Source organism: Plectropomus leopardus, chromosome 13 (assembly GCF_008729295.1).
Source record: "Plectropomus leopardus isolate mb chromosome 13, YSFRI_Pleo_2.0, whole genome shotgun sequence".
NCBI classification, from domain to species: Eukaryota; Metazoa; Chordata; class Actinopteri; order Perciformes; family Serranidae; genus Plectropomus; species Plectropomus leopardus.
The window spans coordinates 11669622-11686936 of NC_056475.1; the positions used below are offsets into that span (position 1 = coordinate 11669622).

Here is a 17315-nt window from a genome sequence, read left to right on the forward strand (position 1 = left end):
AACTATTTTCATACTTAAAGGAAGTATAAATGAGTCTTTAATATGCATGTGTCCACACATACGGAAAAATTGCTGACACAGCAAGCAATACCTGCATGTCCACACTGAAATTATTTTACTACAACGACTCAGTCAGCCCTGTTTTAAGGGAAAGTATGAAAAGAGTTCAGTCTGTCTGTCATCACTGATGATCTGATGCCAGGTTTTATCTGATTGACACTTGAGAAGAGTGATATCACTGAGCAGTTTGTCATGAAGGATGACCCGGGCCTGTAGGACACAATTCATCTTAAGGAATGTGTCACTGGAGTGTAACTTTATGTTCAGTACTTCAAGTGATGGAAACTCTACTGCTGGTGAAAAATGGAAGCTGACAGGTTGTTTAAAGGATAAGTTCACATTTTTAAGTCTATCTTAAAACAATACTTCCATATCCTTACAGTATTATATGGCATCTGTTGTTCTTTTTGCTGTAATTGTTCCTCCTGTTCATACAAAATGATCCCTTCTTGATGCCTTTTCTTTGTATGAGATGGGAAATAAAATTCACAGTCCTAGTTCTGTTCAAAAATGCATTGTACATTCCAGCTGAAGCTTATATGAGAGCCCACTTATATGACAGCCCATGTTAGAAAAGTCAAGTGAGTGTCTTCCAAAGTCACAATCCCCTTTCCCGCTGTTGTTTTACTCACTGTGTTTTTGTGCTGAGCTGCAGTGGAGAGGAGCTGTTATCTGTGAGTATGATGGCTGAGATTGAACTTTTCTTGTCCTCACAGCATGTGTGTGACAAAATGAAGCAAAGCGCTTTCTTTCGCTGTTATATCAACTTTAATATTACTAAAAGCAGCCAGCTATTGGTGGCCATTAAACATTCAGTGCACATCTTTATTCAGCTATGTCCAAATGTCTAAACTCAGAGTGGTTTATTTATTTAATCATTATTATTTTCATATGTGAACAAACAGCTGGTGCAATTCATGCTATTTTCACATAATGCTTTTGTGGTAGAGGTACACAATATCCACATAAGTACATTGAGTATATGTCAAAAAAATGAATGTGTGTTTGAGATGTCCTCACGTACTTCTGCCAGCAAGCTCTCTGACTGTGATTTCTAAAAAGTGCTCTCAGAACAGGTTTTCATTTCTGCTCATGAGATGCCCTTTTTTGGTGTGTGTCAGACACACTCCTCTGTCTCAACTTGCATTGATTTTTGCCAAGCACTTTTAAAATCCATAACTCTGCAGGTTGCATGCAGAGACATACAAGCAGCGGTGGTGTGGTGCTGGCAGGCAGCAGGTATAATACTGACGCAACAAACACTGAAGGAAAGAAAGTCACCAGGCATAGACCAGGGCATTGCAATAAAAAGTGAAAATATGTTTTCATGTCTTCTTATTCTGTACTGTTTTTCTTCAGCAAACTGACATTTAAAATCTAAATTTAAAATCTTTTTTTTTTCTAATTTTTAGGTTTGTTTAAGAAACAATGGCCATTTTTAGAAAAACAAATGTGCAGTTTTGCGATAAAGCATATTCAGTTAGAATTACTGCTTCACTATTGTAAGCCTCCGCAAACCAGTCAAGCTGCACTTAAAGTTAACATCCGTGTGTGAAACATTCATGTTTCACACACATCTACCCCCTGATAGCACAGAGGATTTACAAAATCAGCACAGAGTTAAGGTGGGCACCCAAGATTAGTGTCACCAATTCAGTATCAGACCAAATGTCTCCCCTTCTGTTCCTAAATTATGGCATTGTGCAATGGCCAGAAAGTGTTTTTGCTTTATGATGTCACAGTGAAGCTGACCTTTTGAATAGAAAATGCCATCACTTCATCAGTATATCCTGTTAGACATTTGTGTGAAATTGTTGTCATAATAAGTATATGGATTCTTCAGTTATGGCCAAAACATGTTTTGTTAGGTCACAGTTAGCTTGACCTTTGACCTTCAACCACCCAGTACTAATTAGTTCATTTTTGAGTCCAAGTAAATGTGTGCCAAATTTGAGAAAACTCCCTTGAGGAACATGAAAACCAAGTTATATTATATATTTAATTTTATGCCAATTAGTGTGCATTGATTTGTCAAAAAAAAGAACTGACAATAAAAAAAATGTTCAGTGCTGGGTCAGGAAGTTGTTTACCTACTATAGATACAGGTCTGTGTAGTAGAAAATCAAATTTGGACATTTTTAATTGTTCATCGAAACCAAATCCACCTTGCACTCTTTTCTTTGACTACTATGATGTACAAAAAAGAAAAGACTTCTGCATAACATACCTGTGTCATGTCATGCAAAAAAACCTGCTGGTACAGAAAGTACAGATGCATTCAGAGAGGGTATAGATTAGACAAATGAGTATAATTTCTTTTGAGCTGTTTTGACAAACTCATAGAATCAGCATTAATTAGATATTGCTGAGTAAATCTACCAGCAATAGCTGTCATTAAAGCACCACTCCCTGCAAAAAGTAAAAAAAAAAAAATAAATTGATAAATAAATAAATTAAGGTTCATTAAATTCACCTTCCACAACTGTTGAGCTTTTGAACCCAAAACATTTCTCCACCTACGTATGGAATGGGTGTATGCACTCACACATGCTTATAGCCAGTTCACAATAAACATACTGTAGGTTTTGTTCTTTGCTGACAATATACATGAGGTGGCTGCCTGGATTTCCATCAGAGACACAATTAGGCAAAATTTCCTCCCCCGCTGGCTCGGCTGTGTTGAAGGGGCAGCAGGAGAAACCTGATGAACAGATGGTTGCTGTTTTGGACCTCACTAGATCAGTAAATACCTTCTTCAGTGTGCTGTACAACAGCTTTCTTTTGATGACATTTCCAATACGTCTTGATTGCACTGAGATTTTATTTTGGATGAGTGAAATATTGCAGTAATGTTGCATGACTATGAAAACTGTCTCATTCTCACTGAAATGTTATATTAAAACAGGTAAATACTCACCAAATATGGCAATGAAACATTAAGGTGGTGTTGTAGAGCAGTTTCTCAGAAGCATGTTTTGCATTGCACAAACAAAATCCCTTTATGTGCTTCAAAAATCAACCAGTTTTGGTGACAGAAGCATAAGATATCAGTGTAACAATTCCAATGCAATGTTTAACAGATTTTCAACGGTACAGCTGTATGGAGTGTTTTCACGCCACATCACTAAACGCAGAAGTCACCACGGTTATTCCCCGCTGAGTGGCAAACACAACACCGTCAGCATCTGCCTTTGTGCATTTCACAAACGCTGCTAAAATGTTAAAGAGCCGTTGTGCAATCAACTGCACAAACAGGTTCAGAAACAATCCAGGCAGAAGATTTTTAAAACAGCTGTAGGTTAAAGTGAAGAGATACAATACAATACAAAGACCCACTTTTCAAGCAGGTGAGTTACATTGACTGATCACTCATGCTTTTTTGAATGAAACATTTTGCAATCTGTTCACAGACTATAATATGCCTTCAAGTCCCTGAGATTTTGATCAGGCTGACAAATCCTCCATCAAGGAATGCATCCATATACTATACAGTGTATACAGGCTACTGTATGTACAGATGTGTGACAAATTATATAAAAAACAACATAAAGTGTCTTTGTAATTGACTCGCTTTGTCTGTGGATGAACTCCATTCTCCCAGAATCTACTCCATTTGGCATTTTGATGATAGTGGTGGGGAGCACTGTCTAACAGTTTTTAAGTTTTTAGCAAAAATGCATGTGATAGTTTCAATCAGTCAATCAATAAATCAGTATGTTTGCTGTTTTCAATGGAGGCATGCCAGAAAACACATTTTCTTCTTAAATTCAAGGTGATATGGTATAGGTGATTGATTTACTAATGATCATTTTTTTTAAGATATACATATGCTATGTGTCAGTCTTTCTTATCTTTTCTTTTCTCACCAATTTGCAATTCTTAACTATACAGAGATGCCATCTGTTGGATAGTTTTGCCACTCATTGTTACTGAGGGATATTGTAGCCTATATCATAAGAAAATGATATGCATAAACAGGATCTGACCCATTTGCCCTAAATGAATATTAATATGTATATGATTTATAATTGTCATATTGGTGAAAGGATTTACCTCAGCAGTCCATCCAATAAGATCTGACAGCTGAAGTTGAAGGCTTTAACCTTATGTGTTTATGATAATCTCAGTCCCCTGAAGCAAGTGTCTATTTGTTTATTGTATATTCATGAGACAATGTCTTCAAGTGATTCAGAAATAATTCAGATCAAGTGGTTTCCATGTGCTACTATTATTATTTAAGTAAAATAACTTAACTAATAATTAAAAACAGAAGTCTCAATTATGTAATGAATATGCAGGTTTATTTTTTGAAATAAATAAATATACACAGAAATAGGACCAATAAATAAAATGTAATAATTTCTTTAAAGATTATTTTTTGGCATCTTAGCCTATATTTTATATATTTGATATTTTATTTTATTCATTTATTTATTTCACATTCACAGGTGGTTATGCCTCATGAAAACGGTGTTAATGTTATTTCCGAGGTGCATTTGAAGGCGGCACAAGTCGTCAGCTGGACACAACAACTTTTAATGATAATGTAGTTTCACTCTGCGGTGGCTGTTTTTCCATTGTCTTTTGAAATCTGCTGATTGCGACTTCACATAAAAAACTGGTTAGTTTTTCAAGAGAGTTACTGTCAAAAAAAAAGTCTTCTTTTGGCCAAAATCCCCCCTCCTCACCCCCCGCTCCAGGTGAAGTGCGGTGGTCCGCTCCCCCTAGCGGCGGAGCTCGCAGCCGTGGAGCGTCACAGCGCCGGTGTCCGTCCCCCAGTCAGAGTGAAAGTTGTCTCCGCTTGGCAAAGCGGGGGGCTCGGGGCTTGCTAGTTTCCACCGCCGCTGCTTCACACGCTTTCTCCCGGAGAGATGAGGCGGAAGGAGAAGAGGCTGCTGCAGTTCGCCGGGCTGCTCATAGCGGCTCTTCTTTTTCTCCCAAACGTCGGGCTTTGGTCTTTGTACAGGGACCGAGTCTTCGACAACTCGCCCGACACAGTGGAAGGACCAGGCGGCATCCCCCCGGTACAGGTAAGAGCTCGGCCGCGGGTGGCTCAATTTAGCGGGAAGCTCTTTCCGGCTATCGGCTGTTTGGCGGTTGTCTCGCCGCGTAGCAACAGCTCCAGTAATCACCAGAAACCCCTTACATGATAGTTTGTTCGCTGCAGTGGTAGCAGAGATTGAAACGCTGCGTACTTCCCCCGTGCTTCTGTGCTCGCCTTAACCCCCCCAATACCAACAACCTTTACATTCCCATACTGTGTGTGTAAGAGTGTGTGTGATGTGATTTACAAAATGGACCTTCGTTTAGCACAGTGCAAGCATGGCAGGTCCTTAGTTACAGGGTGAACAGGCAGCCACGTAGCTAACCCGAAGCTGGGCGTCGCAGTAAGTTACAATAACACACTGACTTCAGGAAGTTGTCAAAAATGTACAACAGGCAGTGCTGCGTTCACAGGTTGAAGGCATGGATGTTTCATAAGGAAAGGTTGACTGGCGTCAGGACACACAGATAAAGGTGTAACAACGGGTCAGTTTGAGTAGTTATGGATTCACTCAGTTTTTTTTGGTCACGGTGTTTTGTAGACCCAGACTGTGCCCCCTGTGTAGTCATTTCTTTAGCATTAAAGTTTAAAGTGTGCAGAACTATGTGCACAACTGGTGTGTTGTTATAAGCATGTAGGACTGCAACCTACTGGTTAGTTACACCGTCAGTTAGTCTGCTATGTCTTTTTATGATTAGTTATTGAGTTTGTAAAATGCCAGCTACTGCCCATCTTACACCTAGAGCTTGAGAGCAATACCAAACCCAAACATTTATGATACCCTGTAAAAACACAAAACAGCCGCAAATCCTCACATTGGATATGTGGTAGTCAGCAAAACTTTGGCATTTTTTCTTAAATGATTTATACCATTTATTGAGAATTAAAATGATTTTATTGTCTGTCCCTTGACATTTTATTAAATGAAAACTTCATCCAAAACATGGCCATCTGTAAATCAGTTAATTATACTGTGTAACCTGTAATACCTTTGATTCTCTTGCATGCCTTCATAAAAGAATGGCTTGGCAACATACAGATTTATTTATTGATATGGGACCACATTTAATAACAGCATAACTAAATTAAAACATCTATTTCCAAACTCTCCCACAACTCATTTAGTATAATCCAAGTATCAACTATCCAGTTGTATGATCAACGCTTACCAAGCATGAATTTAAACAAAAACACCTTATACTGAATAAGTTGTGTGAAAGTTTATGAATTGATATTTTTGTGTAGTTTGTTGTTGTTGTTAAACATGCCCCCCAATGAATCAGTGAATCAATATGGTTGTTTTCTCAAATACCTCTGTGGAAAACAGCAGAATAATTACAGTAACTAATCATTTCTTTTGACGATACATGTTACTGCGTGTAGAAAATTCAATTTAATCTTGGTCAAGATATTGTGGCACTGAAGTAAAATATTTTCATATCCTACACAGAGGTTATATATTGTTTGACTCATACATAAAGTTGCGTCAGTCACCAGCATTTGCTGCTGTTTTGAAGACATATAAGAAAACTTTTAGTCAAAATAAAAACTAAAGCTCCACAAATGGTATAATGACAGAAAATGCAATATAACTGTGTTACAAGTTGTGCTTTTACTCCTTCAGCCAAACTGAATATATGACTGAAGCGTTTTATCTTTTCATTCATGTAAGACATGATTGCATCTTTTCATATCCAGTTATCATAAACACAAGGGAGGAAATATGCCTTTTTTTGTTGCCATCTTTCTTTGGTGGAAGTGATGAAGTTTCACTTTGTAAAGAGGGTTTAAATTCAATTTGTCTAAACAGGAGACAGAATATTTCTGTACCAGTAGGATAGAGCAGTCTTAAAGGATTTTGGAAGAAATTTATGCGGTCAGGGTTTTCTAAGGTTTGACTTCTATTTATTTTTTGGGGAAAATAGAAGCTTTGGTTTGAATTGAATGATCAGTGTGGAAGTCTTCAAAAGTTTAAGAAAAAAAGATGAATAAATGTGGAGCACAAGCTGGAGCTGGATGTGTTGTTTTGTTGGTCCACATAAAACCTCAAAAACCTCACCAAAACGGAGCCTATTTGGCAGACAATAGTAGCTCCTCTAATTCAAATGAGGCAGATCTGCTGAATGGAGGCTTTCACTGATGGTATGTGTGCATGTGTGTTAGTGTGAGTTTTGGATGGTGGTGGTGTTTATCCAGAATTCAGTCAACTTGGTTGAAGGATTGTAGAAATTTAACTAGGAGACAGAGTTCTTTTTTGACACGTTAGCTCAAGCTTTTCTTATAAAATGCCTGTTAGATGTATCTCCTGAAGCATAATAAACTGGAATAATGTCGCAAAAGGCTCTGTAAACAATCGTTTTCATTATCAATCCATTTAGTCTGGAAATGTTGACAAATCCCCATCAAAATCCACACTATGTTTTCCGTGTCTTGTTGTTATCAGCAGCTAAAAGCTAATTTGCAGGCTGAATTGTGGGCATGATAAAGCCAGCTTATATCTTCTCCAAGGATTACTTTTCTCAGCTCAAGTTTGGATTTGATATCTTAAATGACAAGAGAAGTTATGAATGGGATTAAAGGACATATACAAGGCTTAGAAAAGCTTGTTACATATTAGCAAACTGTGATAACAGCTGTCAACCTCCCAAACAGTTTGATAAGAGACAAAGAGGCTGAATTGAGGCCAAGTTTCTCCAATAAATGAGGAGCCTTTTCAGGGAGAGTTCAATTGAAGACAGGAAAACAAACATTTGAGGCTAGTTAAATGATGTGTGTCTCAGTTTTGTTTAGCAAGCAGAGACAGCAATTGGGTATAAGTACTTCATTTCTGTTTATTTAAGGGCCCTGACACACCAAGGCGATGGTCGGCCGTTGGTCAGAGTCAGGCTGTTCTGTCGCCCTAGTCTTGGCGGGTTTTTCCTGACCCAGAATTATGGCAGTCGAATCAGTGGCCTCTCAAGTATTGCAACAAAAAACACACATCTGTCTTGTATTCTGAATTTTTGATCCATGGTGGTTTTATATTTGTAAAACTTTTCCTTAGCTGAGAAAAGTAATTTAAAAATAGTGATGTTATCACTATTTAAAGTGCTATGAGCAGAGTGAGATAAACTCTACCATGAATATTCAATGGGGTTCCTAATGCAGCGGTGTATGCACCAGGGTAGCAACTGCATTTGAATGAATGGGTGCTGTCTTTGTTCTGGTATTTAGGTAGTATTAAAATCTCTAGGTGTGTCCTGTGCTGTTGGCCCTTGTTGGAACCTTGTTGACTTTGTTCCAGCCAATTCAGCATGTTGAATCTGCGACCGAGAATGAAATCACTTCAACTGGCAGTTTGAATCAGTAATGGTAGAGAGGAAAGCAAAAAAAAAAAAAAAAAAAGTGGCTAAAGTCATGAAGTTATGAGATCGAAACAAACTTGTTATATCTGGTGCGATTATGTTTTTGCCACTGAGCTCTGTAGCAAGAACTGTTTGTAATTGTCTGTCTTATTGTTCACCAGCGCTCTGTAATTATCATTTGTTCTTTCAGTACTGGGTTGCATTGTTATTTGCTAATAGTGTCTTGAATGTGTCCTGTTGGCCTTTTGATTTTTGTGAATGATGAATATAGACTCCAGCCGCCTGCTGCAAAGGAGTTATTTGTTTTCAGAAATGCGCAGAATGTATGCTCTAGTTGGCTGTGCTCTTTGCGGTGTGTTCAGGTGGAACTTTTTGGCCTGGACACAGGCGATGGGAGGCGACATAACAGTCAGCCTCTGTTGTCAAAAGTTCTTTGATGTCTGCTTTTTTGTGTCTGGGCCCTTATGGTCTAAATCTAAAGCTTCACAGGTAAAATCATTAGATTATAAGAGGAACTGATTCATTGGGATGTGTTGCTCTGATTCATTCCTTAAGATGCAAACATGCAGTGTGATTTACGTCAACCGGCATCACCTGAGTCTGACAGATTCTGATGTGTCTATTCTTGTGATAATTATTATTAATAGGTTAATGTATAATTGCCTCAGTTGCCTAAAATGCTTGACCTTTGCGGTGTAATGTAGGGATTCTGTACTTTTCCCCTGAAGATTACTGATGTATTCCTACTGATGGTTTTTATTTCAGGCTAGCAGGCTATGTGAAACCTGCACATTTGCTTACTAACATCATATGCACATGCGTTATATTAGTTGGGCTTTAGTGTTCACAGCTTGCTGATTAAACAAAAGATGTAGATCCTCAGATGTAGATATGCAGTAACATTCCTAACCTAAGCACAGCGTATAAGTGTATCTCTCTCTGAGAGGCTGACCCTCTGTACAGTGCTAACACAACTGTATCTAATAGCCATGCAGTAGTAGTGTAGGCTGTAATCATATGCCCATGCATGCAGTGCTTGAATGAATATTTCACACTGCTCTAGCAAACATCGGCTGCCTCAGAGCCTCCCCACCGTGACAGTGACAGAAAGGTAATTTGCACATTTCCCGTCTCTTATTAAGGACGCCTGTTGAAGCAGAGGTGGCTCAGCTTCCTCCTGCCTGCTCCAGCAGCTCAGGTTAAGTGGAGGTTAGAGAAGATGAGAGCAGCGGGCAGAATTAAAAAAGAGGCCGTATAGTCTGACCTTCTGCCTGCTGTGCTGCCTAGCTAACAGTCTGCCTGACCAGCGTAAGGGAAATCTCCATCCAACTCTTTTGATGCATTTTTAATTTGTGCATTTAAACAAAACAAAACAAAACAAAACAAAACAAAACAAAAAAAGTAAAACAGTAGGAATGCCAAAAATACATTTAAAAAAATAATCTCAAAATACTGCAGAAGTTTTCACACTTGGTAGGTGGAAAAGTTGGTGTATCAATAAAAGGTAAATTGTGCTACTAAGTGCAGTTGAAAAAAGATTAAGTGGCTAAATGACGTCATGACGTAATGTCATTACAAAGGCAACTGCAAGCTCTTTTCGTCATCTCTGGATGACTTTTAACACATGTATGCACACAGAGCTAGGGCTGCTTGATTATGGCAAAAATAATAATCACAATTATTTGGACTGATATTGAAATCAGGATTATTGAAAGATTATTTAACATGATCACTCATTGGCTTGCAGAATATCATGCAGTTATTGAACATTAACTCACAACAATGAAAGCTTTGTGGTGCAGCCACGACTGTGTAACACATCTTGCACATTACTGTAGTTTGTTCACATTCACATAATAATAAAACCTAACCCAACTAATAGAATTTAACAATACATAACAGTTACTGTATCAGTAACAACAAAATGAAATTTGAGTAAGGATCAATGATTGTTTCACTAGCTGGTCCACCTTAACAGTCCACCTTAACGGAGCCTGGTCTGTTTCCAGTGGGAAGCTAAGCATGCTAACTTCGGGTCTAACTTCTGTCAGTTTAATCAGCAGCTGGTGAGCAAGACTTCGAAACGTGTATTGGTCTTTAAGAGTTGTAGCATTTATTCACTGACAAACAGTCTCAAATGTTGACTCATCACACAGCCGCGTTTCACGTCATACTTTCTGCTCCTCTCGCTGCAGCCTCACTGTCACCATCACTGGCGCTCAACCCTACACAGAGCTGATACCATTGTTCAGTGTGCTTTCATATTATACATCTATTTTCTTATTTTGTTTGAGGTTTGACTGTCTTTTGTGCCCTCATCTGCAGTGGCACCTGACTGGAGAATTAGAGCTGCCAACTGCTTGTCTCAATGAACCAACTCCCAATATTCACATAACACTCACTGCAGCGGCCGCAGGTTCGACTCCAGCCTGCGGCCCTTTGCTGCATATCATCCCCACTCTCTCTCCCCCTTGCATGCTTAATCTTTTCTATCTAATAAAGGCCAAAAAAAATAAAAATAAATAAAATTTATGTTGTGTTTTGCAGATTTCCTCAAAACTCTGTAAATTTGCATTAGAGGCTGAAATGAATCTATGTCTGGACAAATGCCTGGCAAACATGGGCAAATGTGTTCATCCTTATTTTTTAAGTGTTCAGTTTCCCATCCAGTTTTAATCATTATCAGATCTGTAGGATCATTTGAGCCTCATCTTGTCTGAAATATTTCAGACGTGTTTCACTGTGATGGGTGAGCCGATAGTGTTTTGATCCGGCAGATGTCAGCAGTCTAGATTTGTACATATGAACTCAAACAAGACAATGAATGAAAAGTAAAAATGGTAGCCAGTCCAATGCTTCTGTTGTTCAAAATTAGTTTGTTGTAGATGGACATTTTACTTCCTCTGGTTGTCTTCGACTGTGTCGCATGGGGATGTATCAGGATGTCTTCGAGTTCCTCTTACAGTGACTTTTTGCTGAAATGTTTAGAACCACTGTGCTATGCTCAAAAAGAGCAGGATTTAACAAGTCAGAACTCAGTTAAAACCTGATTTCTTAAATTATTTTTTTACTATAGCTGGCAAGTGTCTTTACTGTTGCTGGTGTGACTGAGTTACTGAAGTTTTGAGAGTCTTCTCCTATAAAGTCTGTGTTGTAAATCTGATTTTTCTTACAAATGTGAGGAGAAATGTATCCAAATGTTGGCCACAGACTAACTTCTTGGGATTTAAATCCAGCAAGCCTAAGCAAAGTTGCCTCCAGTGGCTGGAACTCAACTCTCCCTGCAGCTGCTTCACTGTCACATCCTTCCAGCCAGCCAAGGTAACCAATTCTGGCTCTTGCCTCGAAGCAGCTTTGAATGGTACAAGCATGAATTATTGATCGATCTATCGACTGAGAAAATTAATCAATAATTAATCTTTGAAGTTAAAATTGCTTAGATAAAATGATGTGTTGCTGTTCTCTGACAGGCAATAAAAAAAAGCAAAATTGTTTATCTTAAAGTCATGTTAAATAGCCACAGCTTTAGCCTTTGAAGACATGATAGCTAATTACATGAAAAATAATCAATAGGTGAATTGCCAAGGACCTGAGGGAATTTAGATTAATGGTAGAGCCAATCCCAGTTTGAACTGCTCAAACTCGATTATGTCCAGTCAAGAGAGGCAAGCAGAAAATTTAGATTTGACTACATATATGTATATTTCTGCGTAAATGGGACATATGTATTCCAAGATAAGATTCCATTCTTGTGCAACGTGCTGGTGGATTTTCCTCCCGCAGACTGGGCGTAATCAGCTCTGATAAAAGTCCAGAAGATAAAGTGTGCTCTTGAAAGGAAACTTGGCTGAGATTCACAGCCCTGTCACAGAGAAATGAGAATCATAGAGGCTTCTGTACACTGGAGGCTGCATTTCTGAGCCACACACTGTAGGCAGGATTACTGTTCATTCATCACGGCAGGACCTTGTGCGTTTCCCCCCTGACACATGTACAGTACACTCCCTGACTCTCTCTCTCTCTCTCACACACACACACACTTATATATACTGCTTTTAGAGCTGGTAGAAGGACGGTCAGCGACAGCCTGGTCTTATTAATGAGCAGAGCTCAAAGTAAACAAGGACGTCTATGTAGAACATCTGAGGACAAGGTGAAATCCCAGCTGAAAAAAATATTGTATAGTTATCTTTTAATTTCTCATTTAGGCCTCAGAAGTCACAGATTGTTGATCCACAGCTTGTCAGGCAAATTGTTACTCCCAAACAAACTGCTTTTCTGAATAAATACCCCCAGTGCTTCAGTCTGATTTTGAATTCCCAGGCTGTCTGCTTGTGATGTATTCCTACACCACAGTCACAATGCAAATCAGATATTTGTTTGACCCCTCTGTCCTACAGGGCTCCCACGGGCCTGGAAAAAAACAAAAAAAAAAACCCAAACATTGAAAGTCTGACATTTGTTCCTTTGAGGAGAAATAAACAAACCCTCGATACTTTATTCATTTACTTTTTATCTGTTCAAAACCTTTTGAAGAACACATGTTGGCTATAATTAACCTGCAAGTGTGCTGAGATGTGTTTTTACCCAATGAAATCATTTCATGGACTAATTTGCATTGTAGCCTACATTGTTATAATAAGATGAGCTAATATTTTCACAGCAACCTATTGAGAGGAAAGACTCTTCCTGTATATATTTATAATATTTTAGTGTCCATTATGCAGCCACTTGACAAATAATGTAGCGCAACTCAGTGATAATCATTTTCTCCTTTAACATTTTACTCTGCGATTACATAATTAGAAGAATGAGTTGACATGTTTCTCACCACGAAAAGTAAATCCCAGGAACTGGGCCAAACTAGACATATAAAGTCATCTAAATGTCCCAGATTCAGATGCTTTTTCTCAGCACTCCAGCAGTGTCGAACTGTTTGACCTGCAGCTCCCTGTCTCTTTCCTCTCTGTTGCTATTCTGATAAACATTAAAGTTGAATAAGAGTTTAGCCCGTGGTTCTGTGAAAAATGTCTCCTTTCTGCTCTATTGACATCATGTGGGAGAGAGGGAATGATGTTTCATGCCAATAGCAGGCAGTGATTTGAGAACGCTCGGGAACCTCGAGGCTGCACCTACAGGAAGCGCGAGTCCAAAGTGCACTGAAACAAAATTGAAATTGAGTGGATTTGGGCTGCCCTCGCAAAAACCGCTCTTGCGGATTGCGCCACACATGCATAAGGATTTGAAGAAAAACCAAGCCTCCTCAAGGCTTATTTTAGATTTGGGAATAATTTCAGTCTGCAGCGGATAGCCATATGAGTGCAAACATGTGAGGGAAAGGGGGGCTCTCTGCAATTAAGAAAATCACATCAACTCTATGAATCCTGAGAGGTTAAAAAGCAATTAGAGAGGCTGTGAGAGTAGGATTAAGACAATTTAACACAGTTTATGATAACAGTTGTGAGAGTTCATTAGAGTTTATTATGCTGCAGAGGGCTGTATGTTATGTTTTGTAAGAAACACTCTTTTTTTCATTGCAAGGATGACATCTTAATTTTTGCCTGTTAGACTTCTGAAAAGCAGTGAAGATTATGTGAGGCCAGCGAGGGTGTGGTAAAATTTGTCATTGCCGTAAATGGAAATTGGAAAGCAGACATTGACTGATATAAATCCTGAACAAAAAAAAATATTTTGTGTGTGTTGTTTGCATCTCTCTATGTCCCCTCTCTAAACTCAGATGTTTTCGGGGGTCCGTGAATGCAGCACAGATGCAACCCCTCATGAGTTTTTTTTTTCCCTCAGTAGTAGTTTTGAGGAGTTTCAGCCGCAGGGAATATAACTGATCTGTCAATCTGGTCAGAGCGGCGCAGATCCATGGATGAGAGCAGCAGCAGCTGTAGAGGCAACTGATTGAAAAATTTTAGACACAACGAAATTAACGGTTCTGGCACTGTACTGCTCTGATCTGTGTTTAGAGTACACTCTGAGCTCTGAGCTCTGAGAATGTGGTGACGTGAATAACCGATCAACATATATATTCCAATAGTGCTCCTAATGAATGGTCCAGCTCCAAAAATATGAAATCAAAATGTGGCGGCAGATGTTTTAATCTTGGCAGATCACCATTTTGTACCAATGCCTTCATTGATTGTGCTTATTGTTCTGATTCTTTACTGATTTCCATATTGATTATTAATAATTTTTTATTGAAAAATAAGTAGGCTGTCTCAGATTTTCATTATCACAGCAGTAGTTTTATTATTTCTGAGTCTAAAAACAGTGTAAAATCAGAGAATGTACAGCACTTTTTAAAATTTTTTTTTTGGGCTTATGGCTTTATTTGAGAGGACAGCTTAAGTGTGAAAGGGGGAGAGAGAGGAGATGATATGCAGCAAAGGGCCGAGGCCAGAATCGAACCCATGGCTGCTGTGACAAAGACATAGTTTCTGTACATGGGGCGCCTGCTCTTCCAGCTGAGCTACTGGGCGCCCCCTGTTATTGTTTCAATTCAGGTTTTCATAGTTAAAGAAAATATTTGCAAAGCTTTCTTGCATGGTACTACTTTAGTAACAGAAGATATTCACCATTGTGCTGATCAGTGTGAGGCAGGACCACTCATGCTTATAATGTAAAATACATGGCATTCCTGGAATTTAAGCCTGTGTTGCTTAGAAAGAAATTTCAGCATATCACTGGTGTTTTCCACTGTTTCTTAAAATTATCATTTTACATACATTTCAAGCAGCATTGTAGCCATATGTATGTCTTACTTACCAAAACACAGCCACGCTTTGGACCATTTCCTCACTTTGGACCATTTCTTCCTCACCATTCAGACTCCTCCTTGCAGCCACGTGGAAGCATGAGTTTTATGTCATTGTTTTGCAATAAGCAATGTAAGAAAAAACAGTTAGGATGAATCAGACAATTTGGAACCAGTTCTCGTCTCCTGTCCCTAATCATGTCACCAGATTCTTTTCAGTACACAGCCCCTAAGCAGGGGTAGGTGATATGAAATAAATAAACATTGTGCTAAATATAATAGCATGTTTTTGACAGCAATATGTTACAGTTTCTAATAAAAACCTGTTCAAATTCACATAGTGATGTAATATGTCCATTTCATCCTGAGTCCGTTTTTATAGAATAAAATTTTGAAAGAAATGTTCAGGTATTTAAGAGAATGTTAAATTCATTAATATTGATATGGGATTTTGGCATAGTAAGACTAGAGACAATATATCACACACTTTCAGGATTTTGTGATCAGGAGACAAGCTCCTATGTCAGTACCTGATGTAGTCTCACTGAGCTGTGGGCTAGCTGTGCTGCCAGACTGGGAAATGAGATTTTATCTTTAACGTGTTAAGCCTCTGGAAACGAGGGAGACTGAGGGATGAAAGTCATTTGCAAAGACAAGTGGAGTTACTCGCTGCAGACTTAAGTCGTTGCACTTTATCACTCAGAACTGCAAGAGAAAGGGAGGAAGGGAGGAAGGGAGGGAGGGGATAAAACACCTCAGGAGAAAAAGGCAGAGTGAGCGGGTAAAAGAGGTGTTTGTTCACAGGCTGACTTTGTTGGAGAGCGTTTCCTCCCCAGGTTCCTCACACAAGGCAGACGTTGACTCGCTGCTGGCTGCGGCACAGACTGAGCGCGTGCAGTAGCTGCTCTGTATGCCTGTCAGGGATCTGCTGCCCCAGATCAGTGCAAGGAGCCAAATGAGGGACAGGTGCAGCAGACAGCCTGTGGATACGGAGCGAGGAGTCAGCCTTTTAATTACAGCCACGTGGGTTATGGAGCTGCTTTTTTTTATGCTCAGATGATTAAGCTAATCCCAGGACGCCAATTTAAGGCCAGCTCTGTGCTTCACAGTGCTGAGCCTCACAGAGAATAAGATGCATCCTTGAGTAGGCCTGTTTTCTGCATAAATCTGCTTCACAGCCACACTTACCTTAGGTCGGATACAAATGTTTTTGGGCTCCACATTAAATCTGCACAAAATCTGAAACATGTAGTCTTTGCACCAGTTTTATAAAGCCCTGCATGTGTTGTTCAGCAATATACACTTCAGTTACTGTTTTAAGGAAAAGCTCAATAGAGTGGCGAAGAGAACTTTTTACCTGCATTTGAATTCCCATTTCAATGTGTTTGCTTTTAAATTATATCTTTAAATTCAACAAAACTGGCACATTTCCTGGATAGTTAAACACCAATGTAGATGTGCTGTGTTGTGACCATTGGTTTTAAAGATGCACTCCAGTTTAACACATGAAGGTCAGTTTACCTCTCACAACTACACAAGCTGTGACAACAGATGTATAATGTCTTTTGTATCTCTGAAAGAAGCTTTCTAAAGTCTGCCCCTGGTGATGTCAGGGCTATCTTATATTTGCCTTGAGACTTCAGAAAGCCTGTATTACAAACTTGGTATGTGAAGTCTGAAAAAATGTGGAAACATGGAGGGTTTAGAAATGAAAGATGCTTTCAATTTCATCAGGGGAATCATAGCATACAGTGTTTTTGGAGCTTCACCCAATTTGGGACTAAAAGGCAGGATATCCTAGTCTTTGCTGAATAGATTTTTGCCATTTTTCTTTTTTTAAATTGGTCTTATAGGAGTCCTCAAACTCAACATTCAAAATCACTGCAGTGTCCCCTTCAAACACCTTTTCTGAGACATCATGTTTTTTATCCCTGTGTGCTGGTGACAGCCATGGCCAGGGGCATGTTTTTGGGTTGTCTGTTCCATTCTTGTGAACGGGATATCTCAGGCATTGCTTCAAATTTGGTACAGACTTCCACTTGGACTCCACATTTTGTCAAAAAAACCCCCAAAACATTTTAAATCTTTCATTAAGATTTTACAA

At 39.0% G+C, this 17315-nt stretch overlaps 1 protein-coding gene across 1 annotated transcript in view; it reads left to right on the forward strand.

Moving 5' to 3' along the window:
• The first annotated feature begins 4844 nt into the window (after window positions 1-4844).
• The window catches only part of LOC121952312 (polypeptide N-acetylgalactosaminyltransferase 10-like), a 102219-nt gene continuing 89748 nt past the window's right edge, over window positions 4845-17315 (forward strand). Inside the window, exon 1 of the mRNA XM_042498896.1 lies at window positions 4845-5090. Coding sequence (XP_042354830.1) covers window positions 4932-5090 — 159 coding nt within the window. The 5' untranslated portion in view covers window positions 4845-4931. The remainder of the gene's footprint in view (window positions 5091-17315) is intronic.